This window comes from Wasmannia auropunctata, unplaced genomic scaffold, assembly GCF_000956235.1.
Source record: "Wasmannia auropunctata unplaced genomic scaffold, wasmannia.A_1.0 LD335514.1, whole genome shotgun sequence".
In the NCBI taxonomy this organism is placed as follows: domain Eukaryota; kingdom Metazoa; phylum Arthropoda; class Insecta; order Hymenoptera; family Formicidae; genus Wasmannia; species Wasmannia auropunctata.
In genome coordinates, this window is record NW_012027376.1 from 147,852 (window position 1) to 169,216 (window position 21,365).

Consider the following 21,365-nt stretch of genomic DNA (forward strand, 5'->3'; position numbering starts at 1 on the left):
AAGAAAGGGTACGTACACTCGCCGCGCGTTTCGGTTGTACGAGGGTAGAAGCAATACACCGAACGACAGATACGAAAATATATAGCGCGACAGGTAGGGGGGGGGAGAGGGAGACGCGCGGCAGCGGTTCAAAATAGATGTAGATCTATGGGTTAGACGGGAAAGACGAGTGAGGCAGAGAGAAACAGGGAGAGAGAGAGAGAGGGGGGGAGGGGAGAATCGAGCGGATAGAGTGAGAGAGGAGCGGAATATCAGGCGTAAAGGATGTGAGGAGGAGAAAGTTCGCGGAAGGACGACATGTTAGCGCGCGCTCGCGCGCGCGCACGTCTCTCGTCCTGCCCGCGCGCTTTGTTGCTCCTCTCTTCCTCCTCTCTTCCACGGAGGAGGGGATAGGGTGTAGGGTGGGCGACGCGAGATAGAATGGACGGATGGGCAACGGGGAGGGGAGGACGAGAGTGAACGCGAGGGGGTTGAATAAGTCCGTTCCGCTCGTGGTGTGAAGCGTGGGACGGCGAAGAGGATCCGAGACACGAGTCCGTTCCGCGCGCTCCCCGACGGAGTGCGTAATAAAAATATATTTTAGCGTCACGCGTGCAATTTAATCGCCCTTCATGTCGGAACGGGACATCGAGGGGTCTGGGTTTCAATCATCTTTGAACATTCGCAATAATAAATATGTTAGAATACGAGCGAGAGAAAGGAGAAAGAGTGACGTTGAGGAAGAGAGAGAAAGAGGAACAGAGAGGGAGAGGGAGAGGGAGTGAGAGCGCGAAAGGGGGGCGAAGGAAGAAAGAGAAGTCTGCGCCGAGTGTAGTAGACGGCGCGGCGGGCGGGAGGGGAAGGTCGCGCGGGATTGGGCACGAGAGGGGATGTATAGCTGGGTCGAACGCGCGCGATTGGTGGGGGGAGTCGTTGGCCTCGGGAGTCTTCGTCCGCGCTCCGCGAACGGTCTCGCCACTCTCGCCAGTGCGTTGCGGAACGCGCTCTCCGTCGGTGTCCTTGTCGGCGTCCGTTCCCTCGTGCATGTGCGCGTTCGCGCTCGCGCGCGTGATATTACCTGCCGTTTTTTCGTGTCGCCGTCGAACAACCCGGTCCGCGTCGGTGCTCCGGCCGTGCTCGCGTCTCGCGGCCGGATCGAGAAGCGAGACGGTGTCGGAGGAACGGTCAGTCTTTCTCTCTCTCTCTCTTTCCATCCTTCGTCTGTCCCTTGTCTGACACGTGTGTGTGCGCGCGTGTGTGCCAGTGTGTGCGCGTGTCTGTGCGTACATGTATTCCGGATGCCCGGTGTATATGCGGGCGGCGACGGCGGCAACGGCGGCGACGGCGTCGACGGCGGCGGCGGCAGCGGCGGCGTCGTCACGCGGCGATGAACGCCGATGACACACGGGGGGCTTCGACCCAACTTCCTCGTCGGGTGGCGCGCGTCGTCGGACGGCCAGGATCCCTCACGGCGGCGGCGGCGACGGCGGCGGAGCACGCCCGCGGTGCCTGCTAGCGGCACCAGGACTCGCGGAGCAACAACGAGTGTCTGCGCCTCGGTGAGTGTACAGACGCGCAGGGCAGGCGCACATTGCCTGCTGGTGTGTGTATCGCGACGAGCGCGCGTGCACTGGGGGACACGCTCCGCGGTAGTTCCGCGTGTCCTCCGACGAATTCGGAGTAATCGGAGATCTCGGAGCGGTCGAACGAAAACCGCGGGTCGCGTCTCCTCGGGTAAAATTCAAAGAGAGGTGGCGCCATTTTTCGCGGAAACGCGTTTGAATTTCCGCCCGTCGAGCGATCCGATATCAATCTTTGCGCGCGCCGAATTAGGAATTCCGTTGGAATTAAAAGATATAGGTACTCCGCTGCTCGTCGTACGCTACGCTTGCCCTTGAAATCGAAATCCGCGCAGGATGCACGTTAACGCGTAGGTAAACTGTAAAAGTATACACGCGCGTCTCGCGATATCGTCGAAATAAACCGCCATTTTCGTCGGCGCGCGGGGGCCGTCTATCATTGAAAGGGTAACGCGGCAATTGACGGGATTGACGGGACATCTCGCGTGTGTTTATGCATGCATGTTTACGCCGCCGAGTCCCCCCTGTGTTTCGTCACATTCGAACGCTCACGCCGCGCCGTCCCGTCGCGTTACGTCCCGATCAGAATGAAAGGAACGTACATACGTGATTGAAGCCGGGGGTCGGATCTCTCGCGCGAAGCGAGGCGCGCGAAACTTGGCCGTGTATGCGGCCGCGCGGCGGTCGACGTGACGAATCAGGATATAACTTGTCGTGACGAGTCAGCGTTCCCCGGTTCTCCCTGTCCCGTCAAATCGCGGCGCGCAACCGTAATTCCCGACGCCGGTAACAATTTGATTCAGGTGAGGAGAATTTCACAAGTATAGGAGAACGGATCACGGGAGAAATTTGTGTTGCACAGAAAAGGGGTAGGAGCAAGGTGATATCACGCTTTGTCTGTTGTATAAAATTACAGCTCGTATTCAAACTCCGTGAAGAGAATATCGTTACGTTACAAATACGAGAATACGCGAGTGATTATAATGAATTACGTACACAGGATCAAATGAAATATGAATCTCGCGATTTTTTATTTTTTTAGTTTATCGATTAGTGACACATTTTTATTACACAGTAACTATCAAGTTTAATTCAAAATAGTGGTAATGTACCACTTTTAATTTAAAGTAACATAAACGCGAATTTGAAATGTTATAAGATAAGATATGTAAAGTATTTATAGATATAATCACATTCGTAATGCCATCATCGAAATAAAAAAATTATATTAAACTTTTATATTGAATGAGATGTTAACTGCAAAGGATTCGCGATTTTTTTTCATCTTCTAGTGTTCTTTTCCGGTGAAACCTTTGCGTATATATAAGTCTCTTAGATATACCATGTTACAAAAATATATCTTTGGACTTTAAGATAATTGAAAAACCGTCGATGACCCTTCGCGAGCCTGTGGCATCATGCAATTTCGCTTGTTTAGATATGTCGTTTTACATCAAACAATTTGCATAAATTACACACGCCTTTCAGAGCACTCGCGACGGCGAGGGACGAGCTGGTTTTCCCCGACTCGACTTGAATCGGCTGTGGCCGGAAGACGGTGCTAAACGTCGGGAAATATTTGCGACAGAAAACTGGTAACTGCTCGTCAGGGCACTTGAGTAAAGCTCGCAAAGTTCGGTCGCGAAGCCAAAGGGGAAAGTCCAGGCATGCACGATGTGTTTCTTGTATCTCACGAAGAGAGGCCGTGTACTTTATGTTATGCCAAAAAGCCACCAGAGAATGGGCACTCGTCGTTATACCGCGCGCGATAGTTTCGGGAGACAAAGTGGCGGGAATAGTTAACCGTTAACATCACCGTACGTATACCTGCCAGATGTAACAACAGGGCGATTATTATTCCATATTACGAGGATCCGTTACGAGGATTAAAATAAAACAGTCGTGGGAATTAAATGGTATTTACGAATTGCGGGGATTGGGTTTTTGAACGTTCGGAAATTATGATAGGCGCGTATTACACACACACACACACACATACACACACAGACACAACGAGAAATAACAATTAGCGTATTTAAAGCGCTTCCCCGTGCGCCGGTTAATACAGAGTGCGAATTTTGTGCGCCGTCCCGGGATAATTTAGCGCGATTTAATATGAAGATTGACTTTTCTTTCGCACCAGACCTTTCAGTTATATAATTAGATGCGCGGCGCAAATTGCGGAAAGAGGGGAGGGGGGAGAGGGCGGAAGGGGGGTAGAGGATTGTTTCGAATTTCTGACTTTGCTTCTCCAACTAAATGTGAAACTGGGCTAGAAATTCATAATACATACTCTGAAATCCCAATGGATCGCGCAGCACACGCGAATAACATTATGAATCTCAACACTATCATTCGGTTAGTTTGATATGTCGAAAAAGATTTCTAGAATGTTATACAGTGCGTTACAAGGCCGACCTTAATTTGAGGAAAAATATACGCGAGCGTATAGTATGGAAAAAACAGTTGAAAGAATTTGTAAACTATAACGTACTAAGGCTGTTCTTTATTGTAACAAGCGTTTTTTATGAACGTAATGAATGTTAACCCGTTGTCTGAATGTAATTCATACACTTCAGACGCAGTGTTTTCTATATACTAAAAGCGCTACTTCAGAAAAATTCCATATAAACTTAAAAATAAAACTTTCTCTTAAAATTAAATTTACCGCGAAAATTTTTCAATAAAGTTGCGTAAAACATGACTATGAAAATAGATTCAGCGTAGTTGCGGCCCCTAACTTTTTAGATAAATTTTTATACGATTAGTTTTCAGCACGAGAGTTACAAAAATATCGTCGTTGTTTTTGCGTAATGCAACATACCATTAGAAAATACCATTAAAATTACACATCTCGAGAAATCTCATCTGGAAATCTTTCCACACAAATTCCGAACAATTAGCGACCAAGCATAGTGAAAGGTTTCATAAAGGTATATCTCAAATAGGAAAGAGATTCGCTGGAAGGTGAAATTATAACATGTTTTCTGGCTATTGTTGATCGATAATTACAGAATGTATCGATAAGCGAAAGAGATCAATTAAGTTTTTAAAACTGATTCAGTTGGAAATCAATACACCTAAATTTTATTCTGTAATTAAATATTGAGTTTTTTTAATTTCTTGGGATATATGTGTGTTACGATAAGATATTTGATTTTTATTACTAATTTCTCTTTCTCGCACTAATGAAGTCAACTTCATCTTATTTAGAGGATAAAAATAGATTTTGAATCTCTTGTGTGAGATTTTTAATAGCGCGGATTACGAAAGCTGTACGTTCTGTGAGTGGGCGAACTTTTAAGACGCGGCGTAAAATTCATCTGTGATTGTAAAGAAGGTTCGATCGTCGTTCGGACGGTACGCGGCGTGCCGGGTCGGCTCCTTCGTAATTGTTCTATTCGTCCGGGCTCTGCCGCTTGGACATTACGCAAAACGTGTTTCTCGCTGGCGCGCGCTCCTTGCGAGGTAACGGTTCAGCGAGGCGCGCGCTCGACGGAAAATTGTCCGATCGTGTTCCCCGGCGAACGACGCTTACGACACGCTAATCCTCTGCGGTGTCGGTCCCTCGTCTGTCGATATCTCTCTTTGGACTATCCACGGTGGAATTTCGGTGACGTATCGCGACGAGAGATCCTAGTCAGATCCTGATATATAATAGATAGAGCGTGGCGTTTTGTATTAATAGATGATAAGCCGAGAGAGAGAGAGAGAGAGAGAGAGCGCTCGTGTTGACGCCTCCCAAGATGTCGAGGCCGGATTTCACATTCCATTGTCTGGTAGCAGCCGTAGTAGCTTACGAGAGAACTCGCGAGTTTTGTATGCTAAGATTCATTTATTCTCTTAAGAAAAAAATAACCTGGTCCCGCGTGCCCACGCGGATGAATCATTCGAAGTGTAAATGCATCTTGGAGGAAACGGGTTTTCTTCGGCTCAAGGCGAATTCATTGGGATTCTCAACTCGATGAAAAAAAAAACTAAGAAAAACGAAAGCTTCCTTTCACAGCGGTGATCATCCGCATTTAGAGATGAGAGAAATAGAAATTGGCTGCACAAAATATGAACTTCACTAATAGCTGCAGTAAATAAATTAAGGTTCTTAAATGTAATCTCAATTTTATACTTGTATCTCGTATAAATAGATATCGTTACTAGTATTTATTACTAATTCATGTATAATATTATAAGAAACTATATATATATTTCCGTTACTAATATATTTTTTACGAAATTGTACTTATTAGCAACGCTTTTACATTAAAAACTAAGAAAGTGTTCTGATTATTATTTTTAAAGAAGTGTATATCTGTATACCTCCACAACAATTCTAAAATTAATATCGTACTCTCTTTCTCTCTCTTTATCATCTATCAATGATTATTTTATTTTAACATCGTTTGCGTGAGTCGTTTCCTTCTCACTTTGGACGACTCGTCCCCGGAATGATCATCAAATGCGAACCGTGTAAATTCGCCGTTTCGCCGTGCCAGGACTTGCGAAATGCGAGTAATGGCTTTCGCCGCGCCAGGTCATTCTTCCGCCTGCACGGACGGAGGCGCGATAAAGCTCCTCCTCGTACGAACATCGCGTCGACATTCCATTTTCGGAATGTAGTGTCTATCCCGCTCGGGGACCGCCTCTACACAGTGTACCCGGGAAAGTGTATCCGACCGCAGTGCTCCGCAGCAGCGCCCCATGTAATTTATTTCGGCAACGAACTTTAGAGTTCCTTGAAATATCGCGCGTCCTACCTACCTAATTGTGAACTTTACATCGGCCCGGAAAGGAGAACGTGCGACGCGCGAGAAAATGAACACGATCAGGGTCCCATTTTTTGACAAAGCCTCTTCGCTCTCGACACTCGGGGATTTTTGTTGAATCGGGTTAAAATAACATTTGAACAAAGTCATCAATGGAACGTTGACATTTTGAAGTTGAAGTTTCTGTAAATTTGCTTGCAACTTTTTTCGAGTTCAGCCGTAGCCTCTTTTTGTTCAACATCATAATTACTTTATAGACAGTACAGCCTTGTATTAAGAGGCAAGATAAAGTTTCTCAGTCTTTCAATTATACTGATTATTTTTATTCGCATTTTGATTGATACTTTACATTAAAATATATACTTGGAATTTAATTTTGACTCGGTATTTTTCGGTCTCTTTGTCACTTCGGACTTCATCGCGAAGCGAAATACACTAAAGAATCCGTCGGTGACGTCCGTTGTTCATTGCTCACGAGCTTAAGCGTAAACATGATTTATTCGCGGATTATGCGTCGCGTCATCGTGGAAAAACGTATTATCGTCCTCGGTGATGTCGAGCTTGCACGCTGACGCGACGCGAAGCCCACCGCGCCGTCGCGATGCATGCACTTTTATTTACCCATTAGAGCGTGCGTTTCTTGACGTTGCCACGGCACGCCAGGTCGGGATATGTTAAAGTTTATATATATATATATATATATAGTTCATATGCACGTACATGATGTCCTTTCCCGAGAACGCATCCTGTCCATTATTTCATTTTGCGCTTTTGCGAATACGACTGAGTCGACAAGGCACAAGGGTATACGTGAACCAGTTTCTTTTCGATGAGGCTGCTAGACTGAACTTTCATGAAAAAAAAAAATATATATATATGAACTATCTTTCGCATGAAATACTATACGCGGCTTACTTAATACGTCACGGAAACCGAGCTAACACAATAGATCGAAAATGGAACGGTAGTTATACAATTCTATTATATCGAATAAAAAATTTGTAATTTTTCTCGACGTACTAGTTTTCCAATTATTATCTCTGTACTTCGTGACATATTTTTGTAAAATGCAATGTTCCACGTTTCTGAGTTTGCTTCGCTGCCGCCCGCATTATTATTATTCAACTCGTGAAATGTATATTTTTTTCGCGATCTGCATCTCAGAGTGTATAAAGGGCGATAACGTCGAAATAGGATTGTGGGCACCGTACGGTGTCTATTACTAATTGTATTTCTACCAGTGAAGTCACCGTTTCCAGAGAAATAAAGCAGTTTCGCTCGGCGAGTATTAACAATACGAAAGTCACTCTCTCTCTCGTACTAGTCGCGCGTTTCATTTGCATATTTCAGAACTTTTTCCATGAAAAATGCAAACTGTTTGCGCGCTGCAAAACTGATGTATTTCACGAGCATTTTTAATCGTCGCTGCTCATTAATAATCACACCTGTATTGTTATATGTTATACATACCGAATTTCCACGTCTACTTGGGATTAGTTTGTATCACGAATAATCTCGAGTAATCGAACTGTTCACTATTCAACGAGTCGGCAAATAATTCATGAAATTTTATAAGGGACTTGAGAAAATTCGTATTCATACAATTTATCTTTTTGGATATTAAATTTTCATATATCTCTGTGAACGTTAAATATACATCAGACGGGCTTCTTGAATATACAAAATTATTAAACTATGTCTGGATTATTTTTACAAATTCTTATTTAATGTAACGCAGAGTTGTATGCGTGCAATCCCTTGTGCAGTCCCCGTTGCATACACACACACCATTATCGTGCCACATTACATACGAGATCACCGCTCGCACGAACAATCCTCCAGCCGCAATTGTCGAGTCGACAACGCTCTATCTTGGTCCCCTTTGCCCCCCGCCCTCCCCTACCCCTCTGACTTGAAAGTTTTACGGTTTACAAGTTTACTTTTACGAGGTAAACACTCGGCCACCCCTATCACTTCCTTGTGCATGAAAACGAGCGCGTAAGTAATTTCGCAACGCGGCAAGTTTGTGCGGTAACGAAAAAGCGTTCGCTTTAATTTAACTCGTTTTTTTTTTTTGGATTTTACAAAATAGTGTTGCGTATTCTTGGCTCTTGCGATCAATTTTTTGTTGCACATTCTTGTCAACAGGATCGATCGACGGCCGGAGAGCGGCGCACGAAGGTGGTGAACGTCGAAGAGGAAAGAGGACGACGAGGAGGAGTCGATCCGCCGTCGAAGGTAAAGCGAGGTGGAACCGGCTGAAAAAGGGAAGAAGAAAAAAAAGAGGAAGGCTGAAAGCGAAGAGGAGACGCGGCGGTGGTGGAGACGGCAGAGGGGTCGAAAGGTTGAGCGACCTACGGATCAAGACGCGGAGGAGGTGGCGGAGAGAAAGGGGTGGCGGAGAGTGGGCAGGAAGGGCAAGAGGAGGAGGGGGAGGACGACCGGAGAAGGACGGAGAAATGATCTTGGTAGGTGATTGGCAAAGTGCTGCGGTGGTCGACTCCTCGACGAAAGGCAGATAGCGCCATTAGTCGGTGCCGGGGCACGGAACATCGGGCCCATGCGCGTTGCGGCCCTGGCCGTGGGTGAAGAAGGGGAGGAGGAGGAGGAGGAGGACGAGGAAGAGGAGGCGGAGTGCCGTGCGGGGCATCACCACGGGGCCCGCGGGCCCGCGATGCGCTCCGCGGCTGCCGCGACAGTGGGGGGCAGGAGTCAATGGTCCATCACAACGTGTCCGATTTTCTTTGTGCTGTTGCTGCTGTCCGTCTGGAATCTGATGACCGTCGTCGACGCGTCTCCCCTTCATCCCGCACCACCGCACAAAGGTGAGTCACATTTCACACTCTTCGTTGATTCTTCGTTAAAACGAAGTTGACTCGATGTCCCCGAAATTCGTATCTGTCCTTGGTGCGACAAGTGTCTTCGAAATCGGGGCATATCGTATTGGAAATTAAGTTGGAAAAAATAAACTTTTTGCAGATCAAATGTCATCTTTTGCGCGTTATTTAATTTTCTTATGCCACATAGAAATTCGAGATTATTTTTCGAAGAATTATTAGTCAAATTAATAATAAAATGATAAGAGAAAGTTTAAAGCCACATATTTTATGCATTATTTTCGTAATTTTACTTCAGGAACGATGATAATGATAATTTAGAAAATTTTAACTGGCAAATCTTGAGCTCTTTGTTTTTTAAGACTTATTTTGCCACTCGTTCAAATAGTTTTAATATTTCAAATATTAGTATTATTAAATTATAATATTTAATTAATTCTGTTTATATCAATATTACCAAAATGCATCTTTATTTTTAAGTTAGGATATTTTTAGAACGGAGTAACAAAACTTGGCTCGTTTATTCTCTTATTATAAAATCGCCAATATTCCAGCTATCTATATAAGGTGCTAAATGTATGATATATCGGAAGGAAAATTGCTGAATTTGATTTAATAAAGTTTAAATTGAAAAAATATTGATTTATTCGCAATGCCGCGTGTGCCCACGCGAGTCTCAGGACGACGTATATCAAAACACCGCGCCATTCGATGTCCCGAAGGGGTCCGCCCGCATCGGTAATGGCCCCAAAATCCGATACTCGCCTTTGTGTAGCGTGTTCCTTTTGTGTTCCGATCGCTCGGTCGGTAGTATTTACGGAGACAATGGTACGCGACTCTAAACGATGCTCTAATTGTGATCTGGGGGCACGTGGCACAAACTGCGCTTCGTGTTGTCCCATTGATCGTCCGGGCCATTTACTCCGAAAGTTGCTTAAGTCACGTGTTCAAATTGTCCGCTTGTTAAAATACTGATAGTTTGCGTAATGTGTATCGTATCTTAGATTCCTTAAATTCATTCGATTTTGAGAAGATTGGGAGAGGTATAATTAGCGGTCTACAGCTTGCGTGAGATGAAACAAAAATTTATTATAAGAAATAATACGGTAAAAAGTTATCTAATTGGACGAATAATTTTTTATGATGATGAACGATTTTTTGTTTCCGTTTGTTTCTCAACTTTCGCTCTCTCGCGAAATAAACAATAATTAGGTAAGGAAGGGAGAAAAGATATAGGGCGCAGATAAATGGATCCGAACGTGACTGGACTGAATCCGAGAGTTTGCCAAACGATCACTGTTAAGCCACACCGTACCTCGATCACGCATTAATACTCTTCCATTCACCTACTGATCTAATATCTGTATTTAACGGCGCTGCTCTACGCGATTACAATTAATAAAATTATACAGAATGAATAGAATTTTATTTTTCACGTTCCTGAAATATCCGTTGAAATTCTCCAATCTTCGGGGGTTAAACGTTATTGATTTTATTTTTATGCTTTTCGAGCGCGTGCCGTTAAATTATTTCCCGGACCGGTATCGGCGGACCGCTTTTGGATATATTACAAAAATATCGGAATACTATTAAATTTGCCGTATTAAAATCCAGCTCGGCGGGGATGACGGTTAATGTGTGCAGTGCATCCTCTCGGTAAAGTGGACGCGAAACAAGTGCACTTCGGCTGCTGCACTCGTCCGAGATCCGAAAACGCGTCTCTGAGGTGCTCTCTTGACCGAGTGGCCGTGGTGAATGCTCGAGCGTTCGTTTTCTCTTAAAATTTCCGTCATCCTTTCATCCTAAAATATTAAGCGAGTTCTGCGAAGTGAGTGTAACATTTCGCAACGCGTACATAATGCGCTTGGAAATAAATTAATTGATTTTGCGCAGCGCTTTTACGATGAGACGTCGCGCATCTACTGAAGCGCAAGTAGATTGAATAGGGTGAAAGAAGTAGAGTCTTTGATACGAAATCACATTAGCGACAGGAGATAATGTCAATGAGAGAGCGTAAGCTGAATAACTACGTAAGTAATAGTAAATATTGCGAGTATTGCCAGTGGCAAAACATTTCAGTGCATCTCAGACTTATTTTAATCGTAAAGGAAAGAAATAAAATAATTTGAACAATTACTTTCTTCCATTGATCTTTTTTGTTACGATTGAGAAATTTGGGTCGTATTTCTACGAAAGGAATGCAATCTAAATCTCAGTACATTATATAAATCTCAATGCGTTATTATTATACATTGACTATCTTTGCATACTCGGTGCTAAATATGATTGTCTAGTTTCTATCTGTAAATGTGGATATTGTGCGGGTTAAATTTATATTCTGTCATAATATGTTAATATATTCCGATAAATGTCGGATCAGAATTTTCGTAAGTATAAATACTTTGATTCAATCCGCCATTGTGCATTTAATGATAGATATGATATGCTTGATTTACGTTTCATTGCGGTTGTCGTGAACGTATAAAAAGGCTCTGAGAATAGTTTCAATTTTGATCATTTAAATATAAAGATACGAAAATATTAAAATCTATTTCTATTTTTCGTGTATGTAAATTATATTTTCTAACTTTTAAGATTTGTCACGGTGGTTTTTTTTTAATAAATCACGCAGTGAAAGTGCCATGTCCGACCTACGCGCCTTCGAATTTTGCAATGATCTCAGAAAGTAAAGAAAAAACGCGGTAATAGTCATCGCGTTTTTTCCTCACCGTGAGCAATCGAGCGTGAATTATTTACGCTTTAAGGTGCGTTTATATCATGTGACAGAACTCAAGATCTGACAAGAAAAGCTACGATATGTTAAAAAAATTAGTCTGGACTAGTCGAGTTTTTTTTTCTCAACTTTGTAGCATTAATATGCTGTAATAACAATGTAGAATTATTATTCTTAAATTACAATTTTAATTAAATTAAACTTTTTTTATATATATGAAAAGGAATTTAAAAATATTTTTTTACAGGTAATTTTGCACTGTTAATTATGCATTTGTTTGTACAAAGAAGTTATAATAATCAACAATGGCAAAATGAATCTTACAATTCTCGGAGCTTCACGTTGCGTTCTTTTTTCTTCGTAGAAAAAGTTAACGGAACGATTCTTTTTTTATTTATCTGATGAACGCTCGTTCGCCTTCTCAATCACACCTGTGATTTCACGTCTGATACAAACGCATCTTTACGGTGTGCGACTCATCTTCGCGTGACTCGCGGTTTACCGTTTGCGCAACGCATTTTTCTTAGACGGCCACTAATAGAACATCCGTTTCCTCCCCGTGTGCTTTTCAGATATCACGCGCAGCTCGTATATCAGATACTACGAGCCAGCCACATATGACACCGTAGCCTTGAGACGACATCGCAACCGGATACGTCGCGACGTCACCGACTCCGAGCAACCCCTGATTTTAAACCTGAAGACGCTTGACAGGTGAGTGTGAGTCCCATAAGCAAACTCCTCCTCTCTATCTCGGGTACACACACGGTGAATTCATCCTTCCCTCGTTCGCGATGTGTTCCGTGCAAAGACGGGTATAGAGATCGATACGGAATCTGGACATCCGAAGAGTATCTCTGTTGAAATATCAGGATCATCGTCGGACGTCCAATTCTAAATCAAGATACGACGAATTGTCTTCGAATAACCTCGTGAAAAATTTTAAATTTCACGATCTCGGCGATTCTTCTGCGACGTTGAAGAATTTTGCGCGATTTTTTTTTAACGGTACTCAGACGGAAGTATCTCTGCAGGCAAGTGACTGTACGACCTCTTGCAAATGGTATTTCGAAATTGGCGTATACGTGTATCTCTTACTCCTACACACCGGTCGTAAAGCGATCGCGGACAAAGTTGCCAGTATGTGCCGCCCGCACGTTCTCGGTATGTCCTTGTTAGGTCAGTGGTATCTGGATCCGATTAAAGATGGTGGTCAAGACTGATTCAACGTATGGCTTCGCTCGTACAGATCGCGCGTATCGACATTATTTTATTTTATTAATTAGATATTAATTATAATGCGAATATATTCTGTCTCGCTGTCTTTGTCTCGCTTTACTTTGAGGAATTTATTGCCTTATCGAGAAGAAAAATTGATTCTGTTTACCAGTTTCGAGCCATCTGACATTCTCCTTTTTATATCACATAGGTCATTTCTTATTTTTAGCTTTAATAAAAAATTTCCTCTTATCCTGCCGCGCCCGATGAAACGTGTGGAAAATAATTGTTGAAGTGTTCTAAAGTCAGAAATTTACGAAGCAATTGGCTGCAATAACGCTTACAGTTATAACAGTCGAAAAACTTATAAAAAACACGTTGTTCTCTCTTTCCGCGTTGAATATCAGTGTTTGTGCTCGCATGCCAAACTGGATTTACTATCACGAGCAGCAATCACGGGAGTTTCTCTCTCGCGGTTATTTAATATAAGAGACGCAATGCCAGCAAGTTCAATTTATGATAGCGCGCCAGCTCAGCAACGATACAAGCCGCGCGCTCTAGTCAGTGTCGGTGTATTACGACGGGACCGCGTTTAAATATTGAATCGCGCTTTCACTCGCAGCGTATTTACGAACTTAAGAAATGGCCGTTAGATAACGGTCCGACTACGTTTTGTCTTCCGAATTGTAACGGTATACATGGTGGCCTCTTCAAATTCTTCCGAATCCGCTCGTTTCAGTGCCGCATGTTATATTAAAATAATTATAAGCTTCTCATTCTCCTAGTATAAATATACATTGTTTATTCATTAATAATATTTTTTGTGAGTTGCAAAATTACATTATTCTGCTAACGTTACTTTTTATTACGAGATGTAATTAGGAAATGAATTAATTTTCGTTAATTCCGAAAAAAATTGTGTGCCTTTTGCCTTTAAAGCTCAAAGTAAATTTTAATTTCATAATATTTTATATGTATAACTTCAAATTAAAGTCAATCATAAACAATAGAATTTTCTCGTTTCGTCGTTTGAGGAATTTGGAGATTAAATTAATTTTTTATCTCCTTTTCACGCTACAGATTAAATGACTATAAATGGAAACGGAGAATTGAGTCTATAATTTTAGGATTGATTATTGACACATGAAATTTTAGCATTTATAATGAAAAGCACAAGGACTAAAAATAAGGTAAATTCCTATTAATGTCTCAATCTTTTTCGATTTCGTCAACGTTTTTGTCCTCTTGATTTTTTTGTCCATCTAATTAAATTTTCTTTTTATGTGAAATTAAATTAGGCGACTTTTTGCATCTAGGACATTCGAACTATATAATTTACTATTATTTTTATTTTGTATATTTATATTTATCAGTTACAGTAAAGTAAAACAAATTTGTTACTTTTTAAATTACTAGGATTATGTATACATTTGTTTGATATTAGATCAATATTATGTACAGAAAATGCAAAGTGTCTTTCTTAATTGATTATACTGCGAGATAATCATGTCAATTCATAATACGTAGATCGTGTTCGATGAATTGTGTAATCGCATTAAATCTGCTCAATTCGGTCTGTTCGCAAATTTCGGCGAAATTCTGCATTCCGCGGGGAAAAGGGGGTCAACATTAAACATTTGCCGAGCTATACATTATGCAGGGGACCGTGACGACCGCGTGCACCATGTAGATTGCAAAGTTACAACGAACGGTCCAGCACCTCAGCCGTGGCGGGGTGACTCCGGTAGAAATGGTTTACGCGCGCGAGCCCATCGCAATCGCGAGCGCGCTTCTCTCCTCTCTCCCCACCCTCTCCCTCTCGCTCTTCCCTCGGGAAAAGGAACGGGAGACAAGTTCTCGAGGAAATTTCGCCCGTAATTCATAGACGTTAAGCTAATTAACTGGCGGGTACTTCTTGATCCGACAGTCCGGAGGATTTGCGGCACCCTAGAGAGGGAACGAGGAGGAGGCAAAAGAAAGAAAGAGAGAGCGATCCGTTCGAGGAGCTGGTCGAGGAATCAAGAAGCGAGCGGGCGAAGTTGAATTCCGCGATTCCCGCGTGCCAGATTTAGACGCGTGTAATTATCGCTAATTGCGACGACGACGACGATGACGATAACGTGACGTCATTGTCCTTCTTTCGAGTCTTTCGCTGGCACTCGTTACTTTCGAAAATTCGCCGCAGAGGAAATCCGTTGCTCCGCGTTTATCCCCCTAAAGTTGTGGAATTAGGACGTTGGCGATTCTGTTAGCGCAACTGGCTCTGCGTGCGTGTTGGGAAGAGTTGTCTTCTTTTGAAAAAAAAGGCATGTTGTATCTATCTTCGCTCAGCGGGAATAAAACTAACTAAAGTCGAATTGGGACAGTGTTTATTTCAGATTTTTGCATGTAGAAAACACTTTACACACACACACACACACACACACACACACACACACACACACATACACACACACACACACATATTGCGGGAGAGGAGAATATATATATATATATATATATGATTTCTACCAGAGTCAATTACGCTACACGTCGTCGTGTAAACTTTCATCGATCGCGATTCCCTGGTTACCTGGTTACAGACCACTCATTTCATTGCGTTACAACTCGCTATTGTCATACGACTGTGCATTCCGACGGGCACACAATATCCGCTACCGTCCTACGTTCCGGCAATTCCGGAGAGTATCAGTCTCAAAAGAATTTCAGTTCACGAAGAATTTTCTACGTAAAACTGTCCCGGGGAATGTTAAATAAATGAGTACGAGAAAAAGTCAACTTATAGGAGGAGAGCGAAAGAGGAAGAAAAAAGAAAACAAAGAGAGAGTGAGAGAGAGAGGGGGGGAAGGAGGAGAGGAAGGGAGATACGTATTGGCATCCGCGTTTCACACACCTCCTGCATCGCAAATTTCTCGTCCTGGGCGACAAACGGCATGCAGTGCTCCTACCCTCTCAAGTTGGTGGGAGACACGAGAAACATCCCTCGATTTCCACCTTTTCCTCCTTCTCCTCTTCTTCCTCCTTCTCCTCCTCCTCTTCCCCGGTCGCTTTCACAGTCCGCCAATGTAACTACAGCGTTCGTCTCTTTATGTAAATCGGTCGAATCCACGTCGGGCAATAAAATGTAAAGCAGGAGTGCGCCGTGCGATTCCCTCCATCCCTCGTCGTCGTCGTCGTCGTCGTACCAAGCGTCCGCGCAACATCCTCCCGCCGTTCCCCCCCGTCGTCACCGCACGACGGTGGCGTTTCTACCCCGGTGCACCTGGTACAAACTGGCAAGATAATAGTTGAGGAGAGGAGAAGAAAGAAGTTTCCGTGCGGCACACACGCCGGCCGTGCCGTTCTCGTCGCTGCAGCGGCCTCCACTTGGCAGTGGCCGTTTCAGTCGAGTATCGTATTGTGCGATTTACCTTCCCTCTTCCGTGCCGCCGCCGCGCCGGTGCGACCAGGCGAATTTATTGGCCATATCGCAAAGTCGCCGGTGTACTTTCGTACTTTGCGAGAGAGAAAACCACCGTTCGTCTTTCGTGGATTTCCGTCGCGGCATTGTTCGCGAGACGCGTCCACGATTAGACCGCGATATATTCGTCCTATACGTTTTCGTTTGCTGTCTTCTGCGAGACAGATAATAAAAATAATCGAACGGCGTGCAAAGAGCGCGAAGTAATGGTTATTGCATCCTGTTACCGAATCATTACGTTACAAACTGTTAATTTTCACTTAATCTTTATAAAATATATCAACTGTTATACGTAAAAGTTAGAGAAAAAGTCACTTTTCAGGAAAAAGATCAAAATCTCTATTCTAAAAAAGAAATACAGTTAAAAATTTTTTTGTATAACACTATATTCTTTACATTTTTACAATATACATATATTAATATCCTGGTTTTTTTTTTAAATTTACAATCGAGGATGTTTGCACGTAGAAAAAATACTGCTTTTTTTTTTAGAATATATTTCTCTCGTATCTTTAGAAAATGTAAATTTTTCCCAACGACTCGCAATGACTTTACCGGGCTGCGGTTTGACTTTGTCACGTGTGCGAATGAGAGAATAAACTTTCGCGTTATTTCCTCAGCGATTTCTCAGTATATAGCCCCGGTCTTGGGAAGCGGCACGGTTAAGCCCGGAATAGATACCGCGTACAGGCGACACCTTCTCACTTTTCTTGCCGCGCGCTCGCCTCTCGGTGGAAGACTTTGCGCATGAATAGACCATGTACCTCGGCGCCCCTCTCTCTCTCTCTCTCTCTCTCTCTCTCTCTCTCTCTCTCTCTCTCTCGTACGTTGTGCGGATCCAGTTTTCCCGTACGTGGGCACGGGCGCAACATTCAGCGAAGCCAACGCATCGTTTCGCTGCCGTGCATACGGGGGCGGTGTTATAGACGGTTATATAAAGGGTAAAGAGCACACGGCCAAACTCGTGTTCCACCCTCTGCAGCCACCGGAGACACGCGTTTGCCCTCCAATGTATTAAAGCGGACTTTCGTTGCGCGGAAGCGCGTTGCAAAAATCGCGAAATTTCCCCTTCGACGCGACTATAAGTCGCGTGCGCGCGCGAGCAACTCGTAAGGGGTATATACGTCGCGCGCGCTTATAATCGTTATGAAAATGAACGTTCGCGCAACGTTACGCGAAAATTGTAGTCTCGACGAGGAAAAACTGGGAAATTATGCGAACTATTTTTCCGCCTCGCGGCACGGTCGTTGTTGCTCGTAACCGTTACAAAGGAGCGCGATCATCGAATTAATGAAAACTGCGCATTTTCCATCGGCGCGACTGTGCGTTAATGCATCGGCAACGCTTCGTAATAGTTAGGAGGAGCTGGGAACGTTGAATTAATAAATATATGCCTTCATCTCTCTTATTGTTGGCCGCTTGCTTGGAGCAATATTTGCAGTAACGGGAATACGAAGGTAAAAAAAATAAAAAAATAAAATAAAAAAACAAAAAACTTGCCATTGGTGAAGTTTATCTAAAAGCCGAACTGTAGAATAGATCCCGAGGAAGGAAGTATACCAATAGCGAAGTTTTACTTCTGCCAAAGGAATTTGGCGCCGAGTTTTTCTCCGAGGAAAATTTAATCTCTTGATGGCGCGATCCCATTAGACCTTTTTCATTTTGAGATTGAATATATATTAGCTAAAAACTCCGAGGAGAAATTTTCAACGGAAATAAGAGGCGGTCGATATTTTAATAGTTTAATAATTTAATAGCCCCTTTGAACGTTCCTCCAGTTTTATATTGATTCTTTTTTGTAGCATCGCATTTTCTGTTATCCGACGAGAGTGATAAGTAAGCGCTTTAATTAGAGCGTCTTGTGTACAAATTCACGAGAGATTATATAGCGGATGCAACGAGAGTTCGTCTTTTATACACCAGCCAGTTTCTGACGATGAAAGCGGCACTTAAGCGACTTTTTTGCGATGCTGCATAGATATGGCACAACGAGCGAGCAAGCCTCCCAAGACAAAGCTGACGATTTAATGCGCGGTCCGCGCAGCCGACGTCGGATTATGAAAATGATTGTCGCGGAAGCAGCAACGTGTGCGCTATAAAGAGCCGCGACTAATTGTTATGCTTCCCCTAATTCCTCGCGTAATGCGTCCCCAACTCCGGCCCTTGCGTATCTTTATGGTAATCCGGCGTTTTAATGTCTTTTTACCGGGATACGTCGCTAAAGTCGTTTCTTCCTTCGGCGTCTTCGCGCTGCTGTGATAATAAATGCCGCGAAAAGAATTACGATCGTCTCGGCAGGTCTCTAAATAAAAGTGCGAACATTCTTTCTAGTTGATGACGCATTCGGGGCTTCATCCTCTCTGAATAAAATTATTTTTTGCGAGAACGTATATACGAGCGGCGTTTTTTGAAAAAGGGAAATTAATTAATTGATAACTCGAATATAAATTAAAAATATGCAGAATTATATTTTTAAATGCTCGCAACTTTTTTGCGTTGCGTCAAATGTAAAACAGATGCATGAAATAAATGACAAAGATGGATTTTGTGTTTTTTTAAAGATATTTTTATACTCTTCTGTGTAATCTAATTTTATGATTTTTTGAAAAAATATTTTGCTGATAAAAAATTTTCGAATTGACGTAAAGAAAAAAAAATCTAGTATTAATTAATCAAAGAACAGTTTGATCAACAGCGTTATATTTCAGGTGTACTTTGCACGTTCATCATGCGTCATTTAAACATGATTCGCGCTCGGTCGGTTTCGCTTGACCTTCCATGTAAATTCAGCATCATCGCGGAATCGGGCTTTAACGAGATATCCGGAAGCATTGCCATATGTATTTGCGCATCGTCATTGTGAAAGTCGCTATAAGTTCTAGCATCGGGTTTTGTTCAATGACAATCACGCCGTTATTCCACTACGTTCTACACAATGACCATCGGTTTCTCGCCGACCTTTGATTGTCATCGTGTGTCAGTCACCTGTCGATGACTCTATCACAGCGATTATCTTTGTGCTAAAAATGGCGTTACCTCTCAGCCAAGTAAGGATTTGCGAGAGAAGGAAGAGATAAAATTACGAGGGCAATTAAGCATAAAATTCGAGATAAATTAAATGTCAATTCGACAGTCGTACTTTAAGTAATGACAAACAATTTATAGATTGGCACACGGTGAATTAGTGAAACCCTATATAATTTATATACTCGCGTTTATATCTCGCACGTTATAATATTATACAAATATCATTTTGTGTTGCCGTATTTTGTAGCATGCGATTTCATAATCTTGATACAGTCTTGGTTAAATATGTCATGATATATTTAATCTATGTGTATAAAGTATATTCGCGAAGCGCAATTACGGTATATGTTTAACTCGACGAATGCATTTCGGTTATAAATAAAATAACTAATCCGAAGCGAAGCATATTTATGAAGGCGCTAACGAGTTTCTCGGACATATGTTTCAATTTACCATGCTCTAATATTGTTTATATTTATATCGTCTCTCTTGCAAAAGTGTCTTCTTCATAATTTATTCGCTGCTACATTTTGTGCGGGATACAGTAATACGACCGAATTTTTACGATGCGCATACATAAACTCTTACAACATACATACATTGGTCTTTATAAAAAATAAAAAAATTAAAAAAATATCGTGTTCCAATCGTGATTTATTTTTCCGTAAAAATAGATAGGGTTTCTTCGTTTTCACATTGAAAAGGATACATTATATTCGAAGTAACATATTTTTGCGATATGCTGTTTTTGCACGCATTTCAATGGCATACATCAGCGGAAAAACAAATATTTATGAAAACGTCAATAACTTTTCTATTACACCTGTGTTATTTTTCAATATTTTGATTTTTTACGTTTTCGCCTTTCTTGTGAAATGTCCGTTTTTATTAATCTATTCACTGCAATATTTTTCCTCGGGACAATAATATAATTTGACATGACAGACACGAAAAGTGAAACTGTTATTAAAATTGTTAGGGCGCTTATATGTCCTTATCTCATGATTTATTTTTGTAAGAAATTAGTCGTGATATACACTATCCAACAAAATTAAAATATCATCTGTTCTGTCCTCCAAAAACAGGTAAATTTCAAAATAGAGTAACTTTATAAAAAATAATTGAGATTTTTCAAAAAACATTTTACAGTTTGAAGCTCCATTTTTTAAAATTAAAACTTTAGAAAACAACTGATTTTTTTCGGAGCCGCATAGATACAAATGGAAATGTAACAAATAGCAAAATTTTTTCCAAACTTTGCAAAGTTCCGTGGCGTGAATTAAAAATCGCATATACAAATGTGGTAGCATAAACAATTTTTTATTTCAATGTTGAATAACTCGATGAAAAAAAATCGCTCAACAAAAGAGAAAATTAAAAGAAAAAATTCGCTCTTTCGAAAGCTTGTATACCGCATTTATATGCTATTTTTAATTCACGTCATGGAACATACTTTGTAAAGTTTGGGAAAAATTTTGCGATTTGTCACATCTTATTTGTATCTTTGCGACTCCAAAAAAGTCAGTCGTTTTCTAAAGTTTAATTTAAAAAGTGGAAGCTTCAAGGCTATATAAAATATTTTTTGAAAAATCTTGTTATGATTATTTTTGACGAAATTATTCTATCTTTAAATTTGCCTGTTTTTGGAGAGTAGAACGGGAGATCCTTTAATTTTGTTGAATAGGGTATACACATATACATATATATTGTATATATGTATATACATATACTCATATGAGTATGTATGTATAAAATTTATTTTGCACATAT

General features: G+C 42.0%; 2 protein-coding genes across 2 annotated transcripts in view; both read left to right on the plus strand.

The window, feature by feature from the left end:
• Nucleotides 1-1,895: 1,895 nt before the first annotated feature.
• LOC105456883 lies at nucleotides 1,896-8,581 on the plus strand. Its single transcript, XM_011701244.1, has 3 exons — nucleotides 1,896-1,909; nucleotides 2,176-2,362; nucleotides 8,468-8,581. The coding sequence occupies exons 1-3, from the start codon at nucleotides 1,896-1,898 to the stop codon at nucleotides 8,579-8,581; spliced, it is 315 nt and encodes a 104-aa protein (XP_011699546.1).
• A 298-nt stretch (nucleotides 8,582-8,879) lies between these two features.
• The window catches only part of LOC105456885 (disintegrin and metalloproteinase domain-containing protein 10), a 47,396-nt gene continuing 34,910 nt past the window's right edge, over nucleotides 8,880-21,365 (plus strand). Inside the window, exons 1-2 of the mRNA XM_011701245.1 lie at nucleotides 8,880-9,144; nucleotides 12,463-12,604. Of these exons, the coding sequence (XP_011699547.1) occupies nucleotides 8,880-9,144; nucleotides 12,463-12,604 (407 nt within the window). The remainder of the gene's footprint in view (nucleotides 9,145-12,462; nucleotides 12,605-21,365) is intronic.